Source organism: Hemicordylus capensis, chromosome 2 (genome assembly GCF_027244095.1).
Source record: "Hemicordylus capensis ecotype Gifberg chromosome 2, rHemCap1.1.pri, whole genome shotgun sequence".
NCBI classification, from domain to species: Eukaryota; Metazoa; Chordata; class Lepidosauria; order Squamata; family Cordylidae; genus Hemicordylus; species Hemicordylus capensis.
Genome location: NC_069658.1, coordinates 185765989 through 185784907, shown reverse-complemented (window position 1 = coordinate 185784907; position 18919 = coordinate 185765989). Strand labels below are relative to the sequence as shown.

General features: G+C 44.3%; 2 protein-coding genes across 10 annotated transcripts in view; both read left to right on the top strand.

Moving 5' to 3' along the window:
- The window catches only part of HUWE1 (HECT, UBA and WWE domain containing E3 ubiquitin protein ligase 1), a 170422-nt gene extending 163697 nt beyond the window's left edge, over window positions 1-6725 (top strand). For all 9 annotated transcript variants that reach the window (XM_053295035.1, XM_053295030.1, XM_053295029.1 and 6 more), the window contains 11 exons: window positions 562-658; window positions 806-961; window positions 1048-1293; window positions 1623-1740; window positions 2510-2650; window positions 2918-3205; window positions 3306-3411; window positions 3940-4057; window positions 4633-4814; window positions 5179-5369; window positions 6184-6725. In XM_053295035.1, the coding sequence (XP_053151010.1) occupies window positions 562-658; window positions 806-961; window positions 1048-1293; window positions 1623-1740; window positions 2510-2650; window positions 2918-3205; window positions 3306-3411; window positions 3940-4057; window positions 4633-4814; window positions 5179-5369; window positions 6184-6286 (1746 nt within the window). In that variant the 3' untranslated portion in view covers window positions 6287-6725. The remainder of the gene's footprint in view (window positions 1-561; window positions 659-805; window positions 962-1047; window positions 1294-1622; window positions 1741-2509; window positions 2651-2917; window positions 3206-3305; window positions 3412-3939; window positions 4058-4632; window positions 4815-5178; window positions 5370-6183) is intronic.
- Window positions 6726-13002: 6277 nt separating this feature from the next.
- The window catches only part of LOC128343345 (uncharacterized), a 35820-nt gene continuing 29903 nt past the window's right edge, over window positions 13003-18919 (top strand). Inside the window, exon 1 of the mRNA XM_053292253.1 lies at window positions 13003-13119. The gene's annotated coding sequence lies outside the window, so the exon portion shown is untranslated. The remainder of the gene's footprint in view (window positions 13120-18919) is intronic.

Sequence of the window (18919 nt, the reverse complement as noted above, 5' to 3'; positions counted from 1 at the left end):
TGGCCCCAATCCTGCCCAGCTTCACTATGGGCTTTCAGGCTGGCTGCACAGTAAATACTACTCCTACTCCTCAAGAGATGCTGGCTGCCCTCACTCCTAGTGAGTGGGCCTTGTTGGATGAGAGGTTATTCCCTGCAGGAAGGTCCCTGATGACAACTTCCCTCCCCACCCCTGTTCTTTGCTTTCTAAGAAATCTTCCCACTCTGGTGCATGTGTCTCACTGTTTTGCTCCTGGCTGTAAGTTATCTGCCTTTCTAGGTCCACGCATGTCACGCTTCCTGCTAGCTTTTTTTCCTGCTGCCCTGTTCCTTTTATAGCTGTGCTGTTTTGGTTCATTTCTCTTTGCAGATTTTTAGCTCATGTGTAGCAGCATGTTTAAACCTCCTTTTGATCTTTGTAGAGGGTGGGTGAAATGGTAGGGCTGCCATGCATAATTCTGTCAAATGGGTCATTTTCTTCCCTTCCTTGAGGGAGCCCCATTGGGCTGATCTCCCCAGCATTTGCTCCCTTAGTGGTCTTAGGAGTCTGCAGCCCTCACTAATGACTCTCTCCTCTGTTCAGTCGGAGTCAAACCAGGCAGAAGGCTCTGCACGGAGAGATGAGTCTCCAATGGATGTGGATCAGCCATCACCCACCACACAAGACACTCAGTCAGTCGGTTAGTCTCTGCTTTTTGGGGTAGAGGGGTAGCTGCCTCTTGGAATGATGGAGAGGTGGCTTTGTCTGGGTCGATCCTCGTCCTGTCTATTGAACTAATGGCATTCAAACAAGTTGAAGCAAAGACTGAAAATCTCTGTTCCTACAGCATCGGAAGGGTCCCAGCAGGGTGAGAAGGAAAAAGAGGAACGTCCCCCAGATCTGCCTCTGCTCAGTGAGCAGCTTAGTCTGGATGAACTATGGGACATGCTGGGCGAGTGTCTGAAGGAGCTGGAGGAGTCCCATGATCAACATGCTGTACTTGGTAAGGTTTTGGGCTGCTAGTGGGCAAATCAGAAGCTCCAGTCACTTCTGCCCCTTTGAGTTTCACCTTGTGTTCTCCCCCTACAGTGTTGCAGCCTGCAGTGGAGGCCTTTTTCCTGGTGCATGCTACAGAGCGAGAAAGCAAGCCACCTGTGCGTGACACCCGGGAGAGCCAACTAGCTCACATAAAGGATGAACCTCCACCTCTCTCACCTGCCCCACTGACACCTGCCACACCCTCCTCCCTTGACCCCTTTTTCTCCCGTGAGCCCTCATCCATGCACATCTCCTCCAGCCTTCCCCCGGACACACAGAAGTTCCTCCGTTTTGCAGGTGAGTTCATTAATTGGGAAATTATCAGACTGTCTAGGAAATTTAGAGGAGTTCTTTAATAATGAGGCTAGTTGGTTAGCGTTTCAAAGTGCTGTCTAGGGAAGGCAGGTGGAGAGTTGCTGCGGAGGCGAGAGGGTGGAAGGCATCAAATAGAAAATCTGTAGGGTATGGATCAAAGCTAGCACTGTGTAGGATTAACTTGGAGCATTAGCATTAGCAGTGAGGAATTCCATTAGCTGAGGAATGCCAGTCAGCATTCTGCAGCACACTAGGAAATTATAGAAAGGAGCCTATAATATGACCGTAACTTGTGTGTTCCTGTTCCACAGAGACACACCGCACTGTGCTGAACCAGATCTTGCGCCAGTCCACCACTCATCTGGCTGATGGCCCCTTTGCTGTCCTTGTTGATTACATACGTGTGCTTGACTTTGATGTCAAACGAAAGTAGGTTTCTGTGTGGGATGCTGATCACTTGGTTTCCTATTTGTTCAGTTCTCTTGCTTCATTTTTTTTTTAAAGACATTTGCTTGTTGTGAGGGAAGATGCTGTAGCTCAGTGGTAGAGCAGGTGCTTTGCATCTAGGAGGTCCCAGGCTGAATAACTCGTATCTCCAAATCTCTGCCTGAAACCCTGGAGAGCTGCTGCCAGTCATTGCCGGCAATACTGAGTTAGACACACCCAGTGGTCTTGTCTCATCTAGAGGCTGTATATGTGTTCTGTACAGAAGAGGGTACATCCCCACCTTTGAACACTTGGGCACTCTGCCTCAATGATAGCTTAGGCTAACACACTTGCTGCTTTGCTGCCTGGGAGAAGCATGTAGGCTAGTCTAGTTTCCTAGAAATGTCTGGTGTCTCGCTCAACATTGTTCGGTTCCCCTAGTGGCACAGATAGGTCTGTTCAGTTTGCTGTCTTAGGCAGGCAGCCACTCCTCTCCTTGCCCAAGAATAACAGACGGCCTTTCCCTCTCAATCCCAACTCTGAAGCCAGGTTAGGGGCTGGTGGGTCAAGTCAGCTGAGCTTTAGCTCTCTAGAAACAGCCCACCACCTGGCCAAGCAGCTCTTGCATGTGCAGTGCCTAATGGCTGCACAACTAGGAACAGTCTCACCTTGGCTGCTCATCTTGGGCCATCTTCAGAGTGTCCAGTATCTGTAGCTGAGAGAGCTGCTTCGTTTCCAGAGTCCTGATGTCACGCTTACTCTTTTTCTCCAGGTATTTCCGGCAAGAGCTGGAACGACTGGATGAGGGGCTGCGGAAAGAAGACATGGCTGTGCATGTGCGTCGGGATCACGTCTTTGAAGACTCTTACCGGGAATTGCACCGCAAGTCCCCCGAGGAAATGAAAAACAGATTGTAAGCAACTGTTTCCTCAGCTATAGAACCCCATTACAGCATCTTGCTCTGTCTGTGCATGAGTCATCCTTACTCCGGGCCCTTTGGAATCCTCAATCCTTTTGACATGTGTTTGTACACACACGCGCTTACACACATGTTTTGGTTTTCCCTTACTTTGTAGATGGAGCATGTAGCGAGCCACTGGGTCCCTACCAGCCTTTCAGTCCTAAACCAGATTCCTCCTCTGCAGTTACCTAATGTTTCCACCCTCCTTATTTTTACCAGGTACATAGTGTTCGAAGGGGAAGAGGGCCAGGATGCTGGAGGTCTGCTGCGTGAGTGGTACATGATCATCTCACGGGAAATGTTTAATCCAATGTATGCACTCTTCCGCACGTCGCCGGGTGACCGGGTCACTTATACCATCAATCCTTCCTCTCACTGTAATCCCAATCACCTGAGCTACTTCAAGTTTGTAGGGCGCATTGTGGCCAAGGCAGTGTATGACAACCGATTGCTAGAGTGCTACTTCACTCGTTCCTTCTACAAGCACATTCTTGGCAAATCAGTCAGGTGAGTAATGTCTTAGTTTGGCAAGAGCCCCATAGCAATCTTCTTTGCTTTCCTCACTTCAGGAAGTTCTCCTAACCCAGTCAGCTTCCTTCAACTCTAGGTATACAGACATGGAAAGTGAGGATTACCACTTCTACCAGGGACTGGTATATCTCCTAGAGAATGATGTCTCCACACTGGGCTATGACCTCACCTTCAGCACTGAGGTACCCCGCTCTTCCCTTCTACTTGCAGGATTGCAAGGCAGATCTCTGGGAGTCAGAGGTTTCTTGAGCTAAAGGGAGAAGGGGCAACTTGATAACCATATGTAGTTGGAGATAATTCAAATATTGCATATTCATATTGAATTCAGTTCTTTTTATTGTTTTTGCTAGGATTCTGGATGTAAATAGTGCAAGCGTGGGGAAAGTAGTGAAGTTGTGGAAGTTGGTGATGTGTATGAGGCATGAGTGGCATTGTGGCAAGGCATGCATTGCAGCATGACATTCCAAAATGGTGCTGTATCTTATCCAGGATGGAACTACCAGTCTGTAGATGCTTCGGTCTTTTTTTTAACTAGGCAAAAGAGGTTTTTTTGTTTCTTGCAGCTACCATTTTATAAGCTGAGGCTGAGAGAATTTGTGGAGTTTAACAGGATCTGAATCCAGGGCCAACACTGGGCCACCTTGAATTTGCCTTGGTTGGGTCTCCACTTGCTTAGTGCTCTTGTGTATCCTCCTCTTCTTTGCAAACAGGTTCAAGAGTTTGGTGTGTGTGAGGTGCGTGACCTTAAGCCCAATGGGGCCAACATCTTGGTGACTGAAGAGAACAAGAAGGAATACGTGCATCTGGTGTGTCAAATGCGAATGACAGGTATGAACGGGCAGAATGTGGCAAGTGGATATACATGGATGCCTGTGAAAGAGACCCAAGGATCTAATGCCATCTCTTCTTGAAGACAGGATCCTTCTGCTTGTTAACTTGCATTTACCTGTCATGTCAACTTCCATGCATTTTACATAGTCTCATTATCCATACTGTGTTGCAAGCAGAGAATAATATTAGCTGTGCCAGAGGTGCCCATATGTTTCCCCGAATGAACTGAAATGGTCTGAGCAAGTAAGCCAAGCTACAGGGAAAAGGGTACAGAAGTCATTAATCTGGCCTGAGGTAAATGTAAGTTGGATCCTATGCTTGCGGCAAAACATATCCATCAGTCAGCTCCTGAAGTTCCTTGTATAAATTTTACACAGATGTTCACATTCCACAAAGATGAGATGTAGATTTTATTCTCTTCTTCGGTTGGGGGTTGGTTTTCAGCAGAGGGTGATTACCATCATGCACGCACACATTTTTTGTGTACAATGGAACTGAAGTCTCCTTTTTCTTGGGATGTTTAGCGCTTTCATTGCCTCTCTCCTGATACAAGCCCTGTTCCTTTCTGACAGGAGCAATCCGTAAGCAGCTGGCTGCCTTCCTGGAGGGCTTCTACGAGATCATCCCTAAGCGCCTCATCTCCATCTTCACTGAGCAGGAGCTAGAGCTGCTAATCTCTGGGCTACCTACGATTGACATAGATGATCTGAAATCCAACACGGAGTACCACAAATACCAGGCAAACTCTATCCAGGTTCGCCTTTTCGGTTTGAACAGGTTCTCCTTCAGCAGTCTCTTTCCCAAAGTAGCAGTGTCAAAACCCAGTGGGCACCTCCCCTTTTAAACTGCCTTGCAGAACTGGCAGTAACTTTGCTTAGTTCATTTACTAACAAACATAGAGGTAAACATATGTGAATTACTTGATATGTAATTCTGAACCTGAAACTGATTGTTTGCCACAGAATACATGCCTAGGTGGTTCCTTTCCCAAACAAGGCTTTCCTTCCTGGGTATGCATTCTGCACTTCTTCCTGTGACATCCAGATTTCTACTAACTGAAGTAAGTCAGCAGTTCTGAAGCTGTTCCCCACTCCTGTCATTCATTCTTTCCCCTACAGATCCAGTGGTTCTGGCGAGCACTGCGCTCCTTTGATCAGGCAGACAGAGCAAAATTCCTGCAGTTTGTCACAGGGACGTCAAAGGTGCCCTTGCAGGGCTTTGCTGCCCTTGAGGGCATGAATGGCATCCAGAAATTCCAGATCCACAGAGATGACCGTTCTACGGACAGACTGCCTTCTGCTCACACGTGGTAAGGGACGAGAGTGTTGATCAGTTGTTTCTGTGCCGCATGTCTTATGGCCGTAAGTACTTCATGTCAATGGAACTACAGTGCCATTAAATCAGAACAAGTTGGTTGATTGTGACTATCCCAACTTCTGTGGTCCTTAGATCTGGAATTCATTGGCTGTCTCCATTGCTGAACTGCTGGAGGATTTATGTGCTTGCTATACCTGCTAGGGCTTTAATGCTTTGCAAGAGTTTCCCCTGTACTCTTTCAGTACCTTCCAGCTCCCTTACCTGGAGACACAATTGGGGCTTTTATGATGTGAGGAAAGGAGGAGAATGAGTATTGCTGAAATGGAGGAGGTGTGCTTAATTTCTCTAAAAATTAAATGGAGTGCTTAATTTCTATAGAGGGAGGATTGGCGCCCTGTCTTCTGCCAATCCTGAAGAGTGTGGGGTGGAATGACTGGCTTAGCTAATGGAGTCTGCATATGTGCCAAGTGTACTTTCCACACTCCTGAGTCTTGACACTTGGAATATGTTCTGAGTCTGACCCTGGTTCGATGTGAGCCTTGCTAAGAACCACAGGGGCTGTAGAGCAGAATTCCTGGGACTTTGCCAGTAAATCTCAATTGGTTTTCAGATTTCTGGAGAGTTTGCACCAGATTTTTGAAATTTTTGAGAGGAATATTATATGGAGGAAGAAAGGAGTGTGTTGCAGAGCGCAGTCTCTCTTTGGCTGCAGCCTGCTTGTCTTTAGGATGCAAATCCCTTAAACTCTAGCTGGCCAGTCAGTTGTCCTCTTCACCCCCCTCATACTTACTGCTTTTCTTCTCCAGTTTCAACCAGCTGGACCTCCCTGCCTATGAGAGCTATGAGAAGTTGCGTCACATGCTGCTACTGGCTATTCAGGAGTGCTCGGAGGGCTTTGGCCTGGCGTAAGGGTGGCTCCAGCTGCCATATTTTTCTACTGTCAGACTTGGGGAGCAACGGGAGGGAGTGGAACTGAGCGATGCTCCTCCCCCTTTTCCAACCACCTGTGTGTGTGTGTGTGCGTGCCCTGCTGCCCCCTTACTGAAGAGAGCCAGAGACCCCCAGCCAATCAGCCATCTTCAGAGGCGGGGCCGGGGTGCAACCCGGAGAGAAAAAGACAAATTATATATATAAATATATATATATTTTTTGGTTTAGTTTGCATTTCTTAATTTGTGCTTGGAATGTGTTGATGAGGCGGCGGGAGGGAGCGTTTGGATTCTTTCGTTGGTCTCTTTCCTTGGCACCCATTTGCTGCTGGAAGGGAACCTAAGGTTTAAAAAAATTCCAAAAAAGGAAAAAAAAATTAAAAAATAAAATAAAAATAAAAGCGCACTCTTGATAAGAATGTACTTTGCCTGTGTCTTCATTTTGGTAGGAGGAGTGGGATGAAGAGAGGTGATTTGGTTTGGGGAATATATCGGGGGAAATGGAAATTACAATTTAGGGGGCAGAATCAACAAAAAGAGTTTGAGTGTATTTCCTAACTTTGAGAATCTTATTTGCAAGGGAAGATTACATATTCAAGGCAGAGAGGGGAAGCTGCAGCTCAATATTTGGAGTGGGTGGGTAATGAACATATCTAGTGCCAGTGCTATATGTATTTTGCAAGATCACTGAGCTAGCATGCTACTTGACATCCTGAGCAATCCCATTTCACTTTTTAACCGAGTTCGTAGTCCACATGGTTGCAAGAACTAGCTTAGTTTGTGTCCAAAAGGCCAAAAAACAGGAGGCTGACAAGATTTTCCCATCTGTTGGGCCTGAGCCTCAATGCCCTTCTTCGCGCTCCACCCTGGATACAATTTCCTGTTGTCCTATTTCCATTCCATCTGCCACACCAGCCTTTGCCAAAAAGGCACATTCTTTGCTAACTTTAATCTCGGAAATGGAATAACTTCTGAATAGTTATTGTAGTTTTTGAACTTGAGGGCTTTTTGTGTGCACAGAAGTCATACCCTGAGATGCACAATATCAGACCTGATAAACAGAACTCTTAAAAACCTGGATAAAAACTTGCTTCACAGATCTCTTCTTCAAAGTGGCTGTTCTAGAAAAGTGTGTGGAGTAAAATAGATTTCCCCCAACTAGGCCATTATATTAGCCAACTTGCTTCCTGTCTACAAATCTGTAGCACCCTCGTGTCCTCCACCCACCCCAATAGAACAGTAAATGAAAAAGAAGGCATCTTTCAAGCATTATTTCAAACTCTTGGCCCCCTTAGAAGGCTAAGAAAAATAGAAAGCCAATCCCAGTGATTTGGGAGGCTTGATAGCAGTATACCACCTCAGAGTGGAGTCCTGTCTTGGAATCCAGCAGAGGGCTTTGAACCTGAAGGTTGATTCCTGCTGCCTTTTGTAAGAATGTGGCTGCTAGATGGGAACAGTGTGTCAAGTATATGGGCTCAAATGCACATATCATCAACCTCCTGTCGCTCTCTACTGCTGGTTGCTGTGGGCAGAGGGTTATGATCTGTGGAATTTGAAATGGTGTGGTAAGAGTGACCCTGTCAAAGGGTTTGATCCAGTGTTCCCTTAACAGGGATTCCCAGATGTTGACTACAATTCCTATAATCCCCAACCAAAGGCTATTGCAGTTGGGGGTACTGGGAGCTGTAAACAGCATCTGGGAGTCCTTGTTAGAGGGGAAACTGGTTTGATCCTCAAACATGTAGAATCCAGTGTGGCTTTCCGAGTAGGGCCTCTGAATGAGACACGTCCATATGGGAGCAGATGGTTCTTCAGGTACCAAGCCATAGACTAGAGTTTTCAGACTGTGTCTGTGAGCCTTCCTAAAGACAGCAATGACTGAGAGCACAAGACACTGCCTAGCATTGATCCAGAGGCAGGGAGCAATGGGGAATGAGTGCTCCAGATCTGTGGTCTGGACCAAACGTTATTGGGAGCAGTGAGGCAAAGACACTATTGCAGCTTTTTGTCTCATCACAGTGGGAGATGTCTACCACTTATCTAGCATATTCCAAGTGCTTTGTGTATATCTGTCATCTTTACACTAGCTTTATAGCTGATTCCCTACAGATAAGGAACTCAGTGTGGTGTGGCTTGCCTAAGGTCACCTCATGAGCTTGTGCCAGAGGTGGGTTTTGAACTGGAGCCTTCCTACCTCACTCTTAACTCTTGTATTACACCTACTCTCTCAAGAACAATTCAGTCCTCTGCAGGAACCTCTGTGCCTCTATAGGGCAGTCTGCCTCGTCCTCCAGTACAGGGAAGAACTTTCCTAAACATAATGTTTCATAGTATGCTAAATTAAAGGTCTGGAGAACCCAGAATCTGGGATCCCACACTTTTGCTCTTATGCCCCACTAAATGAATTCATAAATATCTTAATTGTGCCCTCATGAGAGCAAAAAATACCAATATTTTGTGACTCATTATTGCCCTACAAGTGCTTATACAGGCTTCAGTGTGTGTTCCCAGATTCTGCTTTACCTCCCCACCGACCACTTCATTTTAACCAATTAGTAACATTTGGAAGAAAATGCCGTTATCCCATCGCTCCTCTGGGCACATCTAAACCACTGTGCTATTGCAATTGTTGTCTTCGTATTAATGCTGTTTGTATAGTTATGTATCCTGTCCTGTGGGGGGGAACTCCAGAAGATGGAGGAGCATGAGAAGCCAGAGTGATGTAACAACTTAAATATGGGAGCTGGGAATCCCAAGTACCACTTCAGCCACAAACACGTTAGGTGGCCTTGGGTAAATCATTCTTCACTTCAGTCCCCTGGCTCCATCTGAGCTGTTAGTAGTAATGCATGTGAGGTGTTCTGAAGACTCTACAAAGTGCTATATAAATGCTATGTATCATGATGCCCCCTGTGAGCTAGTAAAGTATTTGGGCCTTAAGAATGAAAAGATCTCATGCCTCTCAAGGTTGCAGGGGTAACCCTGATGTTTGGATTATTGCATGGGTGACTCTTGATGTATAAAACCAGGCTCGAATCCTCACTGGCAGGCCAGCACACATGAAGACGCGGGTATGCCAAGAGCCTGCCCATTGAAATGTCCTCTTCATGCATCCCTTGATAGTGTGTCGGGGCTGTTCATCCAATGGCCCCTAAACATGTGCTTCAAACACTTGTTTAAACATTTGAAGCATGTGTGTAGGGGCCATTTGGATGAACAGTACCACCTGTAAGGGAAGTGCCAGGAAGGCACTGGGACATCCATGGAGGGGTCACAGGTGCACTCAACACATTCACTCTTTCACGTGTGCTGGGGGTGATATGGTTTGAATTGGCCCATATGCCACTTTCAGTCCAGCCTATCACCTTGGGCTGCTGCCATGCTGAAAAATTATCATACATGGCTCTGAGTGCCTTCCAGGAAGGGTGGGATACAAATGTGAATGTTGGAGATGGGGCATATCCTGCTCACTTTGCTAATGCAGACATTAGGAACCTTGTGAAACTGAAGTTCATTCACTTAAAACCCAAATCGGAACAAGTGGTAATTAGACACAGGATGAGGTGGGGATTGCACTAGCTATTATCTCTCTCTAGCTAAAAATTATGTGAAGCAATATGTTATGGCCTTTGGTTTGCTACTTTGGTGAATCGGAATAGCAGCATCCACATCGCAACCTTTGCAGTGTTATGGCAGATCTATGGATGCCACTTTCCCTTACCTCAGACCATTATCCCTTTTTTAAGGTAACAAGTGAAAATCTAACCCATATTTGCAGCTGGTTTAGCACAGCACTTTGTTTAATAGAGGGTGGGCCTGAGTGGGCTGTGTATATGGTTTTGGTGCTTGTGCACTCTTCCTCAGAAGCTGCACATGTTCAGGTAGTTTATTACATTTGTATTCTGCTTTTCAGCTGAAAGAGACTCTCAAAGCAGTTTAAAAACAAAGGTGCAACAATAATTTGGGGTTGTTAATTTTATATTTGATACTGCTGTTCCAGCTAACACTTCATTTGCTGTTTACATCATTTTGTCGTGTGTGTGTTTTTTTAATGGCTTCTGGCTGCTGATGTTACCTAAAGTTGCAGCAAATCTGATCTAAATAATCCCCAAGAACACTGCCACCAGGAAGAACCTGACAGCAGATAACAGTAGCAAGGACAGGCGCTTCTCCGTTAGGCCACAGTTAGAAAAGCAGCCCATCTGCTGTCTCTTCCCTGGAACAGCTCAAAGCAGCGATATAGTCACAAATTCAGAAGTGCTGCCGCTTTCTGTAGCAGCCCCCATAGCAACATCCACCCTGACAGCCAGGCACCTCACTTAGATGGAATAATTTGGCAGGTTCTGTTACAAGAAGTTGAGGATCATAGACTCTAAGGAATATACTAGAATGAATACAGGGCATTAGGATGAGACACAACATTCCCTGTCATTCATTCTAGGATGTACTGACACTAGTCCACCATAGGGTTTGCATGCTGACAGGCCCAGGTTCAACCTCTGGGAGCATCATCAGGTAAGACTGGGAGAGAACCGTTGCCTGAAACCTTGGAGAAGCCACTGCTAGTCAGTGTACTGAGCTAGATCGTCCATAGGTCTGATTTGGTAGAAGGCAGCTTTCTATGTTCCTAAGACAGGAAGAATGGTAATAAACAGTTGGAATAACAAGAGCAGCACACTATTTCCAGTGTAGAAAGCTAAGGGCTGTGTCCCTGCTGAGACCCTGGAAGGGGGAAAGTAGCGGGACAATGTCCCTGCCTGTCCCCACAGCACTACACCACTGGCTCAGAGTGGTAGCAAGAATCCAGGGTGGGGGATAGGATGGCAACAGTCCTTAACCTAGCCCAGCAGTTTTGGCTGCAGTAGGAAGCCTTATGTAAAAACATGTGGGGCAGTATCTTCTGATATATGCCAGCTGGTGATTATACTCCAGATTTCAGCCTGGAAAGGGCAGAAGGTGACACAGGCCTGGCCTGTAACTGGACAATTGAATATGACACTATAAAAGGCAATGGGGAGACAAGAAGAAACACAGGAAACAAGTCAAAAGCAAGGGTTATAGGAGAAGAAATAGTGGAATTATGGCTGCAGCATCAAAACAGCTGTGGCATGTGGGTAGGGGCAGAGAGCCAGGAACATCAGCACCTGTGTGCACTAGCACTAGACTTGCCATGCTCCCCTGAAATTCTGGGTTTCACCCAGACTAAGCATCTCGCCCAGATTGCTATGCCCCAGCCAGATTCGCTCGAATTTCAGCTTTCTTTCTTTTTTTAAGGAAGCAGCGGGGTGGGGTGGGGGAGTTAAGCTCTAGCCTTTGTAGAAGTGGAGTTATGGATCAAAATGTGCAGTCACTATTCTGCTCAAAAATTATTTTCAAGCCAATTTACAGAATATGCAAATTAGGCACCTCCGATTTGGAAAGCCAGAATATGGCAACTCTAACTAGCACTATCGGTAGGTCTGAAGTACTGCCAGTCTGAACTACACTCGATTCACCCTGTGGATACTCCCTGTGGATACCAAGGTGGTCCCACAAGGAAACTTGCTGCCTGTGAGAGACCGCCTCACAAATACTACTTCTGCCATACTGTCAAGAGATGTGGCCTTGCTTTATGAGATTTATATTACAATTCCCAGGATCTGTATTCTTTAGCAAAATCCTTGGCAAAAAACTACATAATATACAGCAAAGTCTGTATTGCAGGTATGCTTGGATGTCTGGTTGTTCTTCTAGCAATCAAGGGACACGAACTGCAGGGGATGTGAGCCAGGAAACAGCAGCTGCTTCTGCTGTTCTGCAGAGTAGAGAAGAGAGAGAAAGCGACGCTACTCCACCTGTTTGGCCAAATTTCCGTTTGGCCCTTCCCTTCTTGGACTCCAAAGGCCAGCAAATTCAGACTTGGACTCCTTTGTCATCATCTTTATTACAGCCATTGGCCAGCAGAAGGACTCCTTTGTCCTGGAACCAACATTTCCTGAAACAAAAGAAGTCCCACCACCACCCACCTTAAAAATAAATAAATTATGAACCCCTTTGGGACAGGAGTATTAACATTAGGAAAAAATGCTGTGAAGGGCTCTGACCCAATGGGACAGGGTGGGATATAAATCAAATAAATAAATTCTCTTGAGTTCTCTTCCCATCCCCCCTGAAAGTCTTGGAAGAACTTTGCCCTCCAAATAATTTCTAACCATCTCTCCTCCCTTATTCCCCTTCCCGTCAAAGAGCCGCGGTGCAGTTAAAGGGGAAACTCGTGAGACTTAAGCAGTTTAGGAATGCAATTCTTTTGTTGATGGGATTCTGAGTATATTGGAATGTGAATGACAGCCCTCCTTTCCTCTTGCCTCCTCCCTCCCTTAATCTCTGTTGTTCGAACACAAACTCGCAGATGCATCGTCCAAACTGCTGGTTGCTGCTCCTCATGATATAGCATTTTGCAAAGCATGAAGCTTGCCTGGTTGCTTTTAGCAGGCTCTCCCTCCGTGTATTAAAATAAGTACTGCCTTGTTACTAAATATCAGAGCAAGCAAGGTCTATCTACTAGGATTGTTTCCAGTTCCTCCGACTGTCCTGCTTAAAGACATCCAGCCGATTCTTGACTCATGCAGGGAGCGGGAAATGTGAGAAGCGGGACCTGCGGCACGAGCAGCAGTCTCTTCTTCGCCATGTTGAATGTGGCGGGATGGAGGTGGTGGCGTCATAGAACACCCGCTCCCTTGATCTGACGCCATCTTGGAAGGGGCAAGCTAGCGCCCAATCGCAGGCTCACGGAAGAGGTCCCGCGTGCGGCAGTCGCCATATTGGGAGCGGCAGGTTAGAGTAGTTCAGGGACGTGTCGTGTGGGGTGGTTGGTTTCCTATTGAGAAGGACTTCATGACTGGCAGCGCCATTTTGAGTGGGCTTTCAGACTAGCTGCCGCCCCCTAGATACGTAGAAAGCATAGAGTCTCTGGCATCAAGTTGAGGCGGGGGAGGGAGGCTAGTTTTGCCAGTTTCGAACACTCGCAAACTAATTGTAGCACAGAAACACAGATACATATATACATACATGCTGTCCTCAGCGTGGATGAAATAAAACAGGCCCTAGTGGTTTTTCTGGACATATCTCCAAAACATGTGAATCGCAAAATGAAGAAGTGAAACTTTGCAACTTCGGGAAATTTTTAATTTGTGTATATTCTTAAATAGCCATCTCCCTTCAGGCTTTTATTTTAAAATGTTTTAACTCACAACGAGGCCTCGGGTGGGTTAGTAACGGAAGTAAGCGTAAACTACATTATAAATACGGGCAACATAAAATATTGCGAAGTTCATATTATTATTATTATTATTATTATTATTATTATTATTATTATTATTAGATTTATATACCGCCCTTGCAAAAATGGCTCAGGGCAGTTTACCACGTGTGTGTGAGCGGGGTTCATGTGTCTGGATATGTAACTCTCTGATGATGACTTTGGCCATACAAGAACACCTCACCTGGCTTGAAATTTTTGATGTGGTAAAGTCGTCACTCACTGACTTTTCCACTCCACTTTCATGCAGTGTAACATTTTGTGTCAAACAAAATAATCTCCATATTGAAAACATTGCAGTTACAGTGTGGCAAAAACTCAGCAACACAGGAAAAAAGATTGATGTTGGCAACCAAAATATTGCCAAACATTGGCAATATTTTGTCTGAAATAATTTAGTTCTAGATAATTTAGCAGCACCTCAGAAGGAAGCAGTGTCAGGGAACCAAGTTGAACAAAAGATAAAGCCAGCAGATGTTGAAGGTCCATGGGAACTGGAAATGGATGGATTATTTATGTATTTGTCTATTTATAACATTTCTTTATTGCCTCTCTGTAAAACTTATACTTAAGACAATGTACAAACCATAAAATAAAATACAATTGCCAACTGGCCAAAAAAACACCCCCAACAGACCTGTCACTTGTCAGCTCCTATGTTTTTCGCAGCAGTTTGATGTACAGAAATTAGCAGGTGAAGCTTTTCACAGCCTGGAGTTAAGCAGGTCAAAGGCATGTGTCAGTGGCCAGTCAAAGATCTGGCAACTGTAAACAAGGGGTGGGGACATATTGTTATAATGGAAATACCATTATGTTGTATTACTTCTGATTTACAAAAAGAAAAGAGGATAATATTGCATTTTATTCAGACAAAGAAACTACCTGCAGTTTCTAAAATAGTATTGTTTAAGACATAAATGGGATGATGGGTTGGCTCTTCCCAATGTTGAACTTTATTATAAAGTATCTAAAGTGGCAATATTATCAACTTGGAATTCTCAAGATAAAAATTTCAATTGGAGAGTGAGAATTTAAAAATAAACCTTTTTATTATGGTATCAGAATAAGGAATGGGGGAAATGGCACTACTTTAACCATACAGTTTTGGACGTCTTGGAAGTATTGTATCATCTGAAAGTTAAATTAAGTCCAGGACTTTCTCCACCACATCAATTTTTTGAAAGAAAGTCCTGAAGTGGGGCACTATTCTTGACCATCACAGTTATGGTCAATAATATAATGTTTTATTATCAAGTAATAAGAATAAAGCGAAAATAAAATATTTCTAACAAATTTTTACAATTTAGGGATATATTAATGTTAATCCAAAAGTATGGTGAGATCAGAGATGAACAGCAGCTGAATATCCTCTCTAATAAAAGCCTTGGTGTCTCTCCGTGGACACCAAGGCGTGTGTCCGTGCCTCCCTGGGCTGTTCTGGGCATGCGCGGAGCGCATGCCCAGAACGGCCGAGGCAGAAACGGAGACAGGCACCAGGCCTCCATCTTGGTCACTTCGCCCGGCCGCGGAAAGGCCAGAAGTGGCCGCCGCAAAGCCGGGGAAGAGGCGGCGGGGGAAATTGGCCGAGGCGGCGGCAGAGCCGCCACCTCGGCCAGAGGAGACGGAGACCGGGACCGGGGGTGGAGTGGAGGCCATATTAAAAAATGAAAAGAATTGCGGTCGCCACCACCGCCCGCCCTCCCTCCCAGCTGCCGAGACCTCCTTACCCCGGCCCACGTCAGTCGGGCGAAGAAAGTCCTTAATTTAAGAGGGAGAGAGGAGCTCGCAAACAGAGCTCCTCTCTGTGCAAAGGCTCTGCCCGAACTGGCACTATGGACGCAAAGGACGCAATAGGCGTCCTTTGCGCCCAAAGCACCAGTTCAGGAAGAGGCTTTGCAGAGAGAGGAGCTCCACTTGCGAGCTCCTCTCTCCCTCTCAAATTAAGGACTTTCATCGCCTGACGGACGCGGGCCGGGGATGAGGAGAACTTGGCAGCTGGGAGGGAGGGAGGGTGGCTGCGGCGGAATTTACATGGGCCGATTTGGCCCTTAATCAGAGAGAGAGAGAAAAAGGAGTGAGGGAGGGAGACAGGACAATAGAAAGATAGAAAAAATGAAAGAAGGAAGGAGACAAAAGAGAGAGAAAGGAAGGAAAAGGACAAAAGAAACAAGGAGGGAGGGAGGGAAAGTAGGAAACAAAGAAGTAAGAAAGGAAGGAAAAAGAAAGAAAAAGAAGAAATGAATGAAGGGAAAAGGACAAAAAACAGACAGAAAAAAGGGAAGAGCAGCCAACCGCAAAGAGTGAGCCCGTAAAAGAAAGAAAAGAGGAAAAGAGAAATAAAAAAGAACGATGGGAGTGAGGTGGAAGAAAGGAAGGAAAGGAGAGAGAGAGAGAGAAGAATGGAAGGAAAGGAAACAGAGGGAGAGGGAGAGAAAAGGAAGGAGTGAAAAAGAGAGAGAAAGAAAAAAGGAGAGGAGAGTAAAAGAGAGAGGGAGAAGGAATAAAGGAAACAACAACAACAACAACAAAAGGTTCTAGAGCCCGTTATTTTAACGGGCTTAAAAATACTAGTATGTTAATGAAAAGGAAGAAGAAAAGAGTGGTTCAGTGGTACTCTTTATTGTCAATAATGAATTTAAGTAATCCTGGTTACCTGATTAAATGGGGAACAGAACTGTCCACTCCATTGAGCAAAATGAATGGAAATTGATTTGGGAGAATAATATAAAATGAATTGTAAATGTTACACTAAGGGAAAGTTTATATGAACTCCAGCAGAGATGGTATATGACACCTTATCAACTAAAACATATATATCATGTAAAAGATGACAACTGTTGATATACTGCATATTTTTTGGTTGTGTCCCAAGAGTGTCACATATTGGAAAGAAGTTCAAATCACTATGGAATAAATTACAGGATATACTTTAACATACAATCCCAGGATACTCCTTTTTGGATATATAAGAGACGACTATCTGGAATTAGTTACATAACAGCAGCCAGGATGTCTATTGCATCAGCATGGAATAGTCTTCTGAATTAGACTAATTAAACTGTATTTGGAGTATGATTTTATGGTTACTTTGATGTATAAAAGTTCAAACGTTGACACTATAGATACATTTGTGCATAAATGGAACTTATTCATTCAGTATTGGAATGGAAGGGTATAAGTATATTCTTGTAATCTGTTTTCAAAGATAGAAGATTACCTGTATAATATTCGTTAAATAATCATATGAATATGATGACAGGTATGTTCCCTATGTTTATAATTTTTAAAAGTTAGTAAATTAAAATAAGCAAAACATTACTGTATAATAAAAGGTTAAGCTGCTGGAATCTATGTGCTGATATCTACAGGTGAAACTCGGAAAATTAGAATATCGTGTAAAAGTCCATTAATTTCAGTAATGCAAATTAAAAGGTGAAACTGATATATGAGACAGACGTATTACATGCAAAGTGAGATAAGTCAAGCCTTAATTTGTTATAATTGTGATGATCATGGCGTACAGCTCATGAAAACCCCAAATCCACAATCCCAGAAAATTAGAATATTACATGGAACCAATAAGACAACGATTGTAGAATAGAACAATATCGGACCTCTGAAAAGTATAAGCATGCATATGTATTCAGTACTTGGTTTGGGCCCCTTTTGCAGCAATTACTGCCTCAATGCGGCGTGGCATGGATGCTATCAGCCTGTGGCACTGATGAGGTATTATGGAAGACCAGGATGCTTCATTAGCAGCCTTCAGCAATTCTGCATTGTTTGGTCTCATGTCTCCCATCCTTCTCTCGGCAATGCCCCATAGATTCTCTTTGGGGTCAGGTCAGACAAGTTTGCTGGCCAATCAAGCACAGTACACTGTATACTTTTCAGAGGTCCGATATTGTTCTATTCTACAATCCTTGTCTTATTGGTTCCATGTAATATTCTAATTTTCTGGGATTGTGGATTTGGGGTTTTCATGAGCTGTACGCCATGATAATCACAATTATAACAAATTAAGGCTTGACTTATCTTGCTTTGCATGTAATGCGTCTATCTCATATATCAGTTTCACCTTTTAATTTGCATTACTGAAATTAATGGACTTTTGCACGATATTCTAATTTTCCGAGTTTCACCTGTATATAGAAACTGCCTTGAGCCATTTTTGGAAGGGTGGTATAGAAATTGAATAAATAATAATAATTATTATTATTATTATTTGTATGGAAAGTCCCAGTCAGAAACTGAATCACTGCTAAACACTGTCTGTATATTCAGTAGCGATATAGCAATGGAGTTTGGACTAGACAAGTGTGCTGCATTAATAATGAACAGAGGAAAAACAACAAAAATAGAAGGAATAGAACTGCCCAATGGAAGCAACATCAAGAACCTGGAAGAGAAAGAACATTACAAATACTTGGGCATTCTCCAGGCTGATAACATTGCACACACTGAAGTTAAAAGAAAAATTGGAAGTGAATACATCAGGAGAGTTAGAAAAATCCTCAAGTCCAAACTCAATGGCGGGAACACCATACAAGCCATAAACACCTGGGCTATACCTGTTATCAGATACACTGCAGTAATAATAGACTGGACCCAGGCAGAGCTAGAGATGCTAGATCGTAAGACCAGGAAAATAATGACCATTAATCATGTTCTGCACCCCCACATTGATGTAGATAGGCTATGCCTCCCTCACAGCTCAGGTGGAAGAGGAATGCTGCAAGTCCATCAAACAGTAGAGGAGGAGAAAAGAGGCCTTGAAGAATATATCAAGGACAGTGAAGAAGATGCACTTAAAATGGTCAATAACGTGAAACTATTCAACACCAATGAAAGAAAGCAGGCCTACAAGAAAGAACAAGTCAAGAACCAAGCAGAAAAATGGAGAAATAAGCCACTGTATGGTCAATATTTGCACAATATAAGTAGAAAATCAGACATCACCAAGACCTGGCAATGGCTTAAGAATGGCAACTTGAAGAAAGAAACAGAGGGCTTAATACTGGCTGCGCAAGAACAGGCACTAAGAACAAATGCAATAAGAGCAAAAGTAGAAAAGTCAACAACAAACAGGAAGTGCCACCTTTGTAAAGAAGCAGATGAAACCGTGGACCACTTAATCAGCTGTTGTAAAAAGATTGCACAGACTGACTACAAACAAAGGCATGACAAAGTAGCAGGGATGATACACTGGAACATCTGCAAAAAATACAAGCTACCTGTAGCCAAAAATTGGTGGGACCATAAAATTGAAAAAGTGGTAGAAAATGAAGATATAAAAATATTATGGGACTTCCGACT